Source organism: Melanaphis sacchari, unplaced genomic scaffold (assembly GCF_002803265.2).
Source record: "Melanaphis sacchari strain LSU unplaced genomic scaffold, SCAv2.0 Contig4_pilon_pilon, whole genome shotgun sequence".
Lineage (NCBI taxonomy): Eukaryota > Metazoa > Arthropoda > Insecta > Hemiptera > Aphididae > Melanaphis > Melanaphis sacchari.
In genome coordinates this window covers 11053070-11067122 of record NW_020271335.1, presented here as the reverse complement: position 1 = coordinate 11067122, position 14053 = coordinate 11053070, and the positions used below count along the sequence as shown (strand labels likewise).

Below are 14053 nucleotides of genomic sequence, written 5' to 3'. Positions count from 1 at the left end.
TTTTAACAAATTTAAATTTTTGTCTTAAAATACAAGAAACCAATGTTATAGATAAAGAATTTTATCATTCAAATTAAGTTTATTAAAAAAACGTTTGTTTACAGTGTTAAATGTATTTTATTAACATTGTGGAATAGATAGAAGCTTTTGCAATATCAGCTTAGTTCTTACATGTTTTCTATAGGTACCTAGTTAGAGATAAACTATACAACCTAAACAGTGCAATAGGCTCAATCAATTATTATAAACTTTTAAAACTGTTAAAAAAAAAAATGATTTATGTTCTTGAACTAATATGATGTATTCTAATCTTGATTGAGATCAATATAATATGATAGCCAGAGATTTTAAAAATACATAGTTATAAACAGAACAAATAGTTTATAATCATCATTATACATTTATACTCATCTATGCAGTTAACAGGTGGGTATTCTTTTTTACTATCAATTAGGATACAACTTATTAATTATTTTATCACTCTTTGAATTTATTGATTAACTTAATATTTGTCTAATGCCTATTATATTATGTAAAATAATTTTTTTATTTAAAAATAAACTAAATATCAGTATATTTTCACTATTAAAATTTAAAGGCTAATACTTTAGTAAACGTTTTGAGACTAATGTTTATGAAGTGCATTTTTATTGATAATGGAAACTTTTTGATGTTCGACAGCGCTTTGGGTAGGCAATTATAAGGTATTCCATATTAACGAATGAATAAAATTAACGTCAAAACAAAATATAATTAGATACATTATATATTATATTGTATTCATTCGTGGCAAATCATAAAAGGGTTGATTTAGTTAACTCAAAACTAGAATTAATATAAGGTTAGTTCGTTAAATCATATAATGTAGTATTATTAAGTAGGTATCTATTTAATGTTAACATAAATTACAGTACCTAGTTTAAATTTTAGTTTAATCTTAAAGATTTAAACAATATTACATTATATATAATAGTATACTGCTGTCAGTAATACGTTTGACGTTGTCATTTCAAATTTATTTGATTGGTTTGTAAATTCTTATACAAGTGACTCCATCAGCGGTCATCGTCTAAAAAATACAAAATAGCGCATAATTGTTAGTACTTATATTATACATTATGTAATAATATTAATACAACGCTTTTGCATTGTAAAAAGGCATTTTGTAATTATAAATAAAATTGAGATATTGGCCTAGTATGTAGTCACTAGTCATGCAGAGTGCGCGCATATCGTACAGTTTCAATAATTGTGACTACAATTGGCTTAAATGTTAGATTCAGAGTGGAACGTTCTATATATTACATTATTATAATGGCGCGTAATTTATTATTTATGTGTTTGTGTTTACGTGTCTGTCACTGGTCATTATACCTTTAGAAGCAATAAAAATGCTTCAATCTTTAACTTCAATAATTATTTCCTGGTAGGAAACTAAAAAGTAAATAAGAATTAATTTTCGATATCTTTCTCAGCAATTGAAAAAAGAGAAAAGCGGAGATTTTTACGAAATCACAGTTTTAGAAAAATCGGTTTTGTTATTTTGCTGTAATAAGTTCTTTATAAATCATAAGTAATACTTTTACTGAAACTTAAAATTATAAAAAATATGTATGCACTATTTTTTTATAGACATTTTAAGATCAAACCTTTTAGGTGCCTATAGGTAATTAACTACGGTAGACTTTTAAAATCTCGACGATGATAATCCCGATTGGGAAGAGCCTGACAGTTTAATATACCATAGTTCAAAATCTCAACAAAATAAGATAATTTTGTCTTATTTTATCTCGCAAAAGCTTAATCTAGTATATAATATAAAACTCTCAATCATTTACCCTTAGTGAACATTTAAATATTTCAAATAAACAAACGTATTTTGAAGTGTTAATTGTATAGTGCTGTAGTGGTATAGTACCTATACTTTAAATTTACTATTATAATAGTAAAATGATTGAAATTTGATAAACAATCTCATTTTAAAATACTAAAATATATATCAAGGGATATATTTTAATGACAAAAAGACAAAAATCGAGTTGACCTATATTATCTATCGAATAATAAAATATATAATAATACAAATTAATATTATGTAAAAAATATAATGTAATAATTTTTATGTCCTTGGATTAAATTATTGAATAATGATTAACGAATATAATAATTTCATATAATATGATGAATGATGATATAAATATATAATGTAATTTTAGAGAAATGTATTTTTTGTATTTTTAAATAATTAATATAATACGTAAATATATGTTTGGTGATATAGTTAAGATTTTAAACTGTCGGGGTTTAAAACTGTCCAGATTGTGCTTTGTCGATATTTTACATATCGGGATTACGGATGTTAAAATTTTAAATAGCGTCTGTTTATTACATGCTATTTTAAATGCTAAATTATATTTACCTTTGCCAGGGACGATGCATTATTTTTTATTACGAAATAATAAATACTTATTTATCATTGTTAATGGAACTCTGAACTTGTAAGTTGCAACTTCAATACCACATAATCACAATCACAAACAAATACATTGTAATTGATCAGTGTTCATAGGCTTTGATTGTGTATATTTTATAAACATACCTAATGTAAGAACTAAGAACACGACAAATACGTCAATAAAAAAAAACCTGAATATTTTCAACCATTATGATAACGATGCATAGTATATAATATTTAGTTATTACTTATTAACGTTCATATTAATTATATAGCTGTGTAATTATTTAAATGGTATACAATTTAATAAAAGAGCGCATGCATCTAATTCTAATGGATGTTAAATTTATCGTTTATTTATAATAATTAACAGATAATCGCAAATAGATAGGATGAATAATATGTGAATTAGACAATGGTACAATTAAACGGTTTGTTTTCAAAGAGACGCAGACGTATTTATGTATATAAAGTACAAACTATATATTCATGCGAGAAAATCCTAAAAATATAAACCATATAAGTGGCCATTTTTAAATATTCTTTTGATATTATGTTTTTTACTTATTGTTCTGGAACGTAAAAATTTCACTTGGCTTATATAGTTAGCATGCGGCTGATTGTATACTTGATTTTTTATCATGATTTAAATATGTTACTCCTGTAGGGCGTAAAATGCTTAAATACGACACAGGTCACGAGAGATAGCCTCGGAGGGGTCGTTTATTATGTACCATGATTCATTTATATAATTATTACCATTTTGAGTTGATCGGGTTCAAATTCTCTGATTATCGTCGCCTCTTTTCTGTTGCTTGAACCTTTTTGAATGTGGATCAGCTTGTTGCCTTCCTGGGTGATGATTGACCTCACTTTATGGGCGTCTAATGTCTCTTCAATGAATTCTTCGCCAAGGTTGAACTCGATCGATGTATCTCTGATCATTGTGTTGCTGGTCAACACATATTTACCGTCTTGATTTTTGGTCAACTCCACCACCGGAGATATTACTTTGCCCAACGTGCGCATTACTTCAATAACACCTACAGAAAATGCACCCGAGTAGAATCATTTACAAACATACGATACATAATTATTGTAATTAAAACGTATACAAACTATACCATCAGTTTTTATCTGTTCTTAACTCATATCGGTATTGGCGGTAACTTAGGTATTATACAATGCATATTATGCTATTATTATTATTTACAATTCTAGGTTTAGTCTGTATATACGATATGGGTACCTACTATGAATGATAATTGCACTTAACATCTAAATATTATATTAATAATGACCGTGCTATAATTTTCAGGATATAATGTTATTGACCGTATAATAGCTGTAAATGCGTTCGACGTCATATCGAGATGTATTTAATATTTTAATGGGTATAACGGTGGACGGGAATCCTCATTTATATCGTTAAAATAATTGATATCGAATTAAAATTATTGGTTGGTTTATTCCATTTATTCGTTCTAATAATGTCGAGGCATGCGATCGTCACATAAAACGAGCTTATAAGTTCTCGTGCACGGTGTATACAATATTGATATAGTAAATTATACATTATACTTAGCAAATACAATAAACCTGCCATGTGAATAATGGGATATTTATTTAACTTAAAATCGACGCATTATAATAAATAATAATATCATGATGTACATGTGGGTATATCTTTATTCATAATTTCATTTCATTACGTAGATCAACATGCGTGGTATACTGGCATATAAACTAATATTGCTGGTAATAATAATTATAAATTGTAACGTGTTCACTGCTTTTAGTATCTATATGATATTATCACACGTCATCTATACCTAAAGCGTTACGTACAATATGTTGTTGTTACGGTTGTCTGGTCTGTAAATACGGACGCGGCGGATGAGTCTAAAGGTCGGAGAAACGCTTATTATAATTTATTATACATAGGCCTAACATTTTTACTACATTACTGACTTAATATGTTAACACGCAACTTAGATAATTTTATGTATTACATTTTCAAGTCCTTTTACCGAGTAAAAATAACAATTTTATCGACATTTAAAAAAATAAAACTAAAAAATTTCAAATGTATATACGACTATAAATAACTCAAAAAGAGTCAAAATACTTTGAAAGTTTATCGTGCATAGAAAATGATTATATTATAAATATTTTGAGAATTTTTTAAGTATCTACGTTGTTTATTTTTTTAATTACAATAAAATATCAAAAATCGTTTGAGGAGAAATAATTATTTTATTGGTGAATATGCCGAAATATTGAAATGTCTTAAAAATTCAAAATATGCAGGTAACAAATAATTGATTTGTTTTTGGTAGAAACTTTTTTTCATTATTGGTTCAAAAACTTATAAAAGAACCTTTAATTACATTTTAAAATCTTAGATATTTATAAAAGAAAATTTTTCATGAATTTCTACAAAATAATATAAAAGTTAAAATAAATGTAAAATTATAAAATTTTGGTGAAAATTTAAAATTTCTATTGTAGGTATATAGATATTCGTCTTCAAGTAACACCCAAAAAAACAAAATCGATTTTGTTGAAAACCGAATTTTGCGTAAAAGTTCTAATTATTTCTTATTTTGTTTTTTTCAATTTTTTTGAAAAATATTGAGAATTTTTAACTTCGACCTCTGTAAGTACAAACTAAATCCAATTTCATATCCGAAACAACTTTAAAATTTAGTTATCGTGTATACATACACAACAAAATAAAAATAATAACACATGTAATTGTAAAATAAATATATTCATTGCTTCACTCAGAATCTAAAATTGTTATTTAGACATTATACAGATATTTGTTAAACATAATACATGTATCATATTCATTTAACTACAATAAGTCTGTAACGTTAAAGTATTCAATTACTATCATGATTTTCGTATCGATTCGGCCAATGTAATATTATATTGTACTCGAGAGCCTAGTCTAATGTCGATTATCGCAGTATTATCAATTGTGTGTTTACGTATTTATTTTAAAATATTTTAATAATTAATTTTATATCTAGGAAACGAAACTAAAGTAAATCAAATAACACACGAGGCTAATAGTAAAATTTTTATTATAATCATAAATTCATAACAATAATATTAAATGGAAGTTCTGCGTTATAAATATGGTAATTAAATACTTATCAACGTAGAAATACTAAATAGTTATATTGAGATCATAAATAATTATACTAAACGTTTACAGTTTACACATCTTAAATCAAAACAGCGTATGATAAATTCATTATTGAATACAATTAAGATTAAATCAATAATATAATATATATTATTGACGCACTGAAAAGTGAAAAATTGAATTAATTTTTTTATCATTTTATCTAGATAATATTTTACACTAATGCAAATATTACTACGAAAATACAATATTATAAAGACAATTCGAGTCAATTTTGAAATTTGAAATTCACGACAACCTACTTTTAATATAGTTGAGTTGATACTAATAACGTGGGGATGGTAGTGGTGTGAATTTGGGGCGGATTCATTTATTTCTCAATTTTTATTGACTATGATTTATGAAACTTAAATTTACATTTTATTGACTCGAAAATAATTTACGATAACATCGGGCTAAATATTTCAAAGTTAAAAGCATTGATTATAGAATATTACAAAATATTCTATAATCAATGCTAAAAGTAATACTTTTTTTTATAAACTATAGATTATATTATATGGTGACGCAATTATGTTATTCACATGAATAATTAATTAATGGCGTGACTTAGGACATTAGGACACATTTATAGGGATAATCGATAATTTTTATTTGTTATGAATATGGTACATCATATATTTTTTTTTAATAATAATCCAAAATGTTCACTATATTAAAGAATATTATTTCATTATTTAAAAAAAATAATTAAAAAACCTTGTTTATTAAATATCTTTAAATTTATTATTTTAATATGTCTAAAACCAGTATTTTTGTGTTATTAAAATAAATTAATATAGTGTACCTATTCATTTTTTGCCCATTTAAAAATTATATATATAATAATATAAAAAGATAAAGATATATAATATAGGTATTATATTTTATAATAAATAAAATAATTGTTGATTGATAACTTACCCAGAGCTTTACAGAATTCGTCAAAATTTTCGCTGGTTTCCAGCTTGAACTTTTTATCAAAAATCAGAGACATTCTTTACTATTTAGTTTTACTGATTGTAAAAAAATATAAAACAGTTTCAATTTTTCTTTCCAACGATCAAATTATTACTGTACACGCGTGTAAAGGTAAAGTGTGAATTTGTAGTGAACATCTAATATGCACTTTATGTTCAATTCGTCGGGAGCTTTTATATGTTCATAGTAAAGGAACGTGGGAAATATTCTATGTATTTTACGATTACCTTATTTTTTTCATAACACATTTATCAATAACGCGATTACATAAATATCATAATAAACATTCTTGAATGCGTATATACGCTCACAATTATGAAAATAAATCAATTAAATCGATTTAAATTATCATTAAGTACTACTTTAATCAATATATAATAGTAAAACGAACGCCTTGGTGACAATTTTGAATTTTTTAAAACTATCGTTATTATTTATGTACGGGTTATGTTTTTAAATATATTTTAATTTAATACGTGAATTATTAAAAACAGTTATACACATAAAGTAATGAACGTAGCAATTATATTTTTCTTGATTTAATGCTAAAAAATATGAAAAATTTCACAACGCATAGCTATTTTGTTAATTGATTTATCATATGGGTTTTAAGAGATATTTATTATTTGTGGTATAAAAATTACCATAATTAGTATTTCATAAAAAATATGAATTAAAGTCAGCGATATAAATATACAAGTGAAAATGATTTTTTTTTTACATCACAACGACCGATTCGTTATTGAGAAAATTAATTTTTGCTTTTCTTGAAATTGAATTAAATATTTTATTTTTAATTCTATAGCTATGTAAATCGTGGACAAATATAGAATAATATTGCATGATAACGTTTTAAAATAGTTAAATAATATAAAATGCCAGAAAAAAATTTTTGATTTATGATAAAAAAAAAAAAATTAACCAGTATTTGTATGTGAGCATACTGTATAGATGATACTATACCGTTTAATGTTAAAAAAAAAATGGAAGAAATTATTTAAAATCATTTTGAATTTAGAGTATACCTAATTTAATTTTATACTCACAACTTTCTCTGTCATAGATTAGACATTCAGACTATAATATTTGTATATTATACCAAACTTAATTAAATAGAGTACCTAATATGTAATAGTGTTACTTGCTAGACAATACTAAGGTACAATAGTAAAATCACTAAATTGCTTTATTGTTGTAATTTATTTTTAAATAGATTTAAAAGAAAAATAAAGAAATAAAACAGTTTTTTGTTAAATTACTATACTTCAGGTAAAAATTAAAATTCATTAATGTCATTTAAAAATAATGTACTTATGCTTATATATTGTGTTCTAAGTTGAAATAAGGATTGTTCCTAAGTCAATAATAATTTACGAAATATGAATACCTAATGGTGTATACAAATGTTTAACAACACCACAAATATGAGTCTCTGCCCTCTAGTGAAAAAATATTAGCTTTCCATATTGTTCCTCTTTATATCCAAACTACTAATTTAATTTTAATGGGGTTTTACTATAGAATAGTTTCTGTATTGTTTTATTTCTCAATTTACATTCAAATTACAATGAAGCGTAAAACATTTTATTGACACGAATGGACAAAACGGGATTACTTATTTTCAAATAAAGTTTTGTCTGATGAATTGTTTTCAAAATGTATTGCGTCAAACAGTTTATTTGGTTAGGTCTTTAGCATAAAAAGTGTAAAGTCTCATTATATGTGTGAGTATAACGAACGTGTGGTGCGCATGTAGACCAATGTGTGTGTGTGTGGGAGAGGGGGAGAATTAACATGTGTTTTATCATCAGTTTTTTACCATTTTCAATTGATCGGGTTCGAATTCTCTAATGATTATGGTGTCGCTGTGTTTGTCGGATTTTTGAATGTGCACCAGCTTATTTCCATCTTGGCTGATGACCGAATTAACTTTTCGGCCGTCGATCGTCTCTTCGAGGAACTCCTCGTTGAGCTTGAATACGATCGATGAGTTTTTCATAATTGAGTTTGACGACAACACGAATTTTCCGTTATCATTTTTGATCAGTTCCACCACTGGAGTTGTGGTGTGGGCTAATTTGCGTTTTACCATGCCAACCCCTGTAGAAAAATAAATTATTCTTTTAACTGTCTGTCCTCAGAATTAGCAATATCTTTATTCATAGGCGAAGAACGCGTTTACGCATGTTTTAAATTATAATAAGTATAAATGTACAGGATAGGCGTTCTCGCACGAGATCCTCCCCCCCTCCGATTTCGTTGCACAACATTTAAACATTTTCCGTGACTTTTATAACACTTATATAGTGTATTGGGACTTGGTTTAGTTATATATAGTTTACTTGATTGCTAATTAAATTAATATCTATGAATAAAATTGTAATATATTTATAATAAGCATAAAATCGTAATTTAAATGTTTGATTATCATTTCGTGTATCGTATAGTTATTATTAATATAATTATACTATACTTATATGATGCACATATTTACAAAAATTAAGCTACAGTAATGACTACAATAATGATAATATGACATACATATTTCACGTTATATTTTTGATAAATATAGTATAATAGGTATTGAGTACCTACACAACATTTTTGTACTTTGATGTTGATTAATATTTAATGACATGATAGTATAAATTATTATAGTATCATAGTCCAATAATTCAACATCATTCGGCCAAAATAATGCTTTGTTAAATAAATTGAATAGCTGTTTTAATTTGAAACATTTACATGAAATATTTTTTCAAAATAAAACACAAGATTCGTTACGTAGGTATATACTATCTAGTACCTACCTATATAATTAAAAGTAAAATCGATTGTTTTAAATTTTGAGATGGGCCACGGACATTAAATTATATCGATTTAATAAATATAACATAATTATATATTATAACATTAAATAGACGTATAAAATAGCTTAGAATACTCATATTGTAAGAATCAATTAATTCCAAATTTTTTTAAATTATTAGGTACACAAATAAAATGTCAAGTATGTTAAGTAAAAAACTATTTGTATCATATAGATTTATTAATTTTATTTCTTAACTTAAATTTTCGACTAGAATTACGTCTTAAAAATTTTATTAACAGGGTTAATAGTATTTACTTATTTTTTAAAATAGTATTATCTGGTAATTTGTTCTCAAAACGTATTGTATAAAACATTTTTTTTCAGTTATTTTACTAATTGAGGCGTTATAACAGTAATTAATCGTTCACCATTAGTATTATAATATAATATTATGTTTAAATAATAATAGTAATATTATATTAGTACGTATATCATAAATTATTCGTATTTAATTTTGTTGTGCATTGAATTTTGTTTGACAAGAATCTACAGTATATAAGTATTGAGTATAGCTGAGCATATGTATAACATAGTGGTTGAACACGTATGCTCAATCCCATTTTTTTTTTTTTTTTTTAATTATGATTTTATTCTAATTTCAATTATTAAAATCTTTAAATATTCATAAGGATCAAAATATTTTCAAATGTTTAGATTTTTATTTAATTAAAGAGTTGTATTTTGTGGGGATATTAACTTTTTTTCAAACAAAATTCGTCATTCTTTCCTGAACATATGAACATATTGATGTAGGTATCTATATCAAAATTAGAACAAGTAATTTTAAGTTAGTTTATTTTGTGTATTTATTAAGGATAATAAATTTATAATAATAAATTTGGATGATATTGGTTATTTGAAAATGATAATATAATTATAAATTATAATAATAATCTATCAATATTTTATAGTTATAAAAATTCTACCTTCATAGGTAAACATATTTTATATTTTTGTAAAATTAAAGTCATTTTTTTATACTTATTAATAAATCAAAAACTACTCGTTCAAATATAAATTTAGATACATTAAATGTTTATCAAAAATTATCTGTCTAATCATTTAAAGTAAATCATTTTTGTTCTCGTTTGAAAAAAATAAGTTAGTACAGCAATGGAAGATTTCTTAAATGCTATAAAAATCTTAATAATTCATGCTATAATCTTTAAATATACTTAGAAATTCCAATAACCTGTATATTTTTTATAAATTATCTAAAGAATTTAATTTTAAAAGTATTTTCATATTTTAAATTAATCAATTAAATTAAATCTAACTATGCAATTACAGCGTCAACAGAAAACCACTTTGGATTTGCTTTAATCATTTTAAATCAATTAAACATTTTATGAAATTTGAAGGTTATTGGAAGTAAAAATAATAAAAAATTAATTTTTGCAATACTCTATAGTAAAACTTTTTATATTATGTAAAATCAAAATCATAAATATGTGCAGTGTTCTAATTGCTTAAACAACAACAGTAGTTATTAATAAATGTGTGATACATTTTTATAAGGCATATTATTATTAAGACTAAAGAAAGAAGTATTTAATGAGAATACTCAAGATTACGTTACTAAAGATACTGAAAAATAATTTAAAATAAATTAAATAATTTTGTTTTTAATTTCAATTTTTAATTGAAACAAGAATAACAGTTATCAATAAAATAATTTACAACATTCAGGTATTGGCGTATTATTTTCATATCTAAAGTATATATTTCAGAATTTAAAACTTCAGTACTGTAATGCATGTATAACTGATTACGATTAATACATTTATCGTTTACTTACCTAAAGCTTACATGTATTCATCAAAATTTTCACTGGAGTCTAGCTTGTACTTTATATTAAAAATCAAAGACATTGATTGTTTTTTGTTTTCTTTAATATTATAAATTATAATATTTTTACAATAGTTCAATTTTTTATACCAGTGATCAGGCGACTGCTGGCTAACAATTAATAATATTTTAAGCTCGCTCAAATAGATGAGATTGATATATAAATTATAATTGGTAATTTTTGCAATAACAAGCTTACGATAAAATATGTATATAACTCTAGACTATCTTTTAAGCATAAAATTAAAAATTAATTCTTACATAAAATAAATATATTAATGCTTAATATATAATTTTTGTAATTAGGTATATAAATCGTAAAATTATTATCGTTAAATAAAACCTATTAAATTAAAGCACCGCCAAGTAAACGAATCGACGATTAACTAATAAGATAATAAAATGGTGATTATGATTTTAATTCTTTTAGACGTATTAAATCTTTAAATTAATATATTGGTGTTTGATTATTAATGAAGTCCTATATGCATTTTTTTTTAAATTATTATTATTTAGACAATTTTAGATTTCAACCAAAGTTGAAATAATAAATTGCAAAAATGAAATTTAAGATTTATTTTGATTTTTTCAATAATCTATAGGTATATGTGTGTATGGAATTATCGATAAAATATTTTGAACAAATAATTAATACGGTTTCAAATGATGTCTGCTTTATTTCATGTAGATGACCATTTTTTTTTTTAAATAAAAACGAGACAAACAATTTTTTATTAATATGATAATTTTTGTTTTTTCCAGTTAAGTTACAATTTATTAAAATAATAAAATAATAATCAATACATAATTATTATAATATGTTGCTTTTTTTTTAATTGTTTTATATTCTTTTAATACATTGATATTTTTTTTTACAAACATTATTTAATAATAATGGAAATAACGGAATTAAAACGATACCATCTTGTAAAAACGGGGTAAAAAGCGTGCCGTTCAGAGTTTGTCGGGACAACGGAACATATGATCAATAAAGAGACAATCTCGTTTTAAACAATCTACCTAAATATTATCATATTTTAATTGTAATTTAAAAAAATAGCACTTTTAGCTAAAACTTTACTTAAACAATTTTTAAAATTTTTTGTGAGTGATCACTATTTTATTAAAATAACATTTAATTAATTTGATTATAAATGCAAACATAATTAAAATAATTATCACACTTACTGTTACATTTTAATAATAGATTATTAAAATTTAATACATGACTCATTGATTATCATTAAAATGCACTATTTTAAATATATGCTATTCATTATTCGTTTAGTTTTGTGTAACGATTATTAACCAATTATTAATTGTGCCTACTCTTTTTTCTTGAATTCTGATTTTTAGCTACAGGAAAATAGGCACATAATAAAGACGATGAATACCTACTGAGAATAAAACTTAAAATTTAAATTATTTTATAATCGTTTATTGTAAAAAGGTTTCGTTAAATATTCAAAAATTCTTCTTTCGTTTTGTAAAAAATATCTAACATCTTATAATTTAATGTTATTCATCTTTCAAGATTTACTATATAATATTATGATTGTACAGATTTTATTATTAAACAATTGAAATTATAGGTATGTATATTATTTGTATGGGTAATAACTATATTATTTTTTTTTTCAAGGGATTTCCTAAGGATTGATAAATATATAATATGATTAATTAGCCATTTATTATGTGGTTCAATATTGACTATAGCATATTGTATGAATACGGTATTATTCTTACTAAAATAACACTTGTATATACAAGTGTAATGCGGAGTAACCTCTAGATCATCATGGTTTATAACTTACTATTGAAATGCGAACAGTTTTTATTTAAAATAATTAAAATTGATAATATTTTGTTTCTTTATACATCTAATGTATGGACAAAATAATATATTTTATATAATCAATAATCATTAATTAATAATATAGTCGGCCCGCGATATAAAGATCCATCACAGGTCATAGAACAAGAGTTTAGGGGGGCTATTCACATTTTAAGATGACTAAGCCCTCCAAGCCTCCAATTTACGTATATGGTTAACTACTTTCCTGTCGGAGATTAGCTGATCATTGTAACGCGTGGAAAAAAATTCAAATGTATATTTAAAACCATGAAATAAGAAAAATTCAATAGATGTTCAGAAGTTTAATGAGAGAGGATGTTATAAATTATTAATAATCATACATTTTAGTTTATTGAGGGGATTAACCATTCAAAAATTGTGAGTCTTTATAGACTAAATTGTTAATATATACTATATACTATATAGCTTATAACCACGTGGGACTAAGATATTATGATCTGTACTTGTAGCTGTATTATAATATATAGATAGGTATATTTTATACATTTTAGTTTGTTTTGTACATATTATAAACGTTAAAGAGATTCGATACAGTCTGTGTTTTCTACCGAAATAGATTTATCCTATACCGAATTGAACCGATGATTTTAGTCATAGGATAATCAATCTGAAAACATAATATTTGAATGAATAATGAAGTTTACTTGAAAATGGCTTATCAACTTTTTTATATTGAACTTTGAATCCATTAAAATTAATTTTTTAATTTTGCATATTAAGAGTTATAAAATTTTAATAATATTAAAATGAAAAAATTAGTTTAAGAATATAATAGAATCGATTTCAACTAAATTTCATAATGAATTCAAAAAGGTTTTCAGAAAT

At 24.1% G+C, this 14053-nt stretch overlaps 1 protein-coding gene and 1 pseudogene across 1 annotated transcript; both read right to left on the bottom strand.

Annotated features, from left to right (window-relative positions):
* Positions 1-629: 629 nt before the first annotated feature.
* LOC112598903 (fatty acid-binding protein, muscle-like) lies at positions 630-6825 on the bottom strand. The gene is made up of 3 exons (XM_025345568.1): positions 6576-6825; positions 3215-3498; positions 630-1069 (listed from the first exon to the last, which is right to left on the bottom strand). The coding sequence occupies exons 1-3, from the start codon at positions 6646-6648 to the stop codon at positions 1016-1018; spliced, it is 411 nt and encodes a 136-aa protein (XP_025201353.1). The 5' UTR covers positions 6649-6825; the 3' UTR covers positions 630-1015.
* Positions 6826-8246: 1421 nt separating this feature from the next.
* On the bottom strand, positions 8247-11375 carry LOC112598902 (annotated as a pseudogene).
* Positions 11376-14053: the final 2678 nt, after the last annotated feature.

Bases quoted from the DNA above. Each gene is read 5' to 3' on its own strand.
- LOC112598903 (XM_025345568.1), bottom strand. From the start codon at position 6,648: ATGTCTCTGATTTTTGATAAAAAGTTCAAGCTGGAAACCAGCGAAAAT. The intron at 3,499-6,575 runs GTAAGTTATCAA...CATTTTCTGTAG, and splicing joins CGAATTCTGTAAAGCTCTGG to GTGTTATTGAAGTAATGCGC. The intron at 1,070-3,214 runs GTAATAATTATA...TGTATTTTTTAG, and splicing joins AACCCGATCAACTCAAAATG to ACGATGACCGCTGATGGAGT.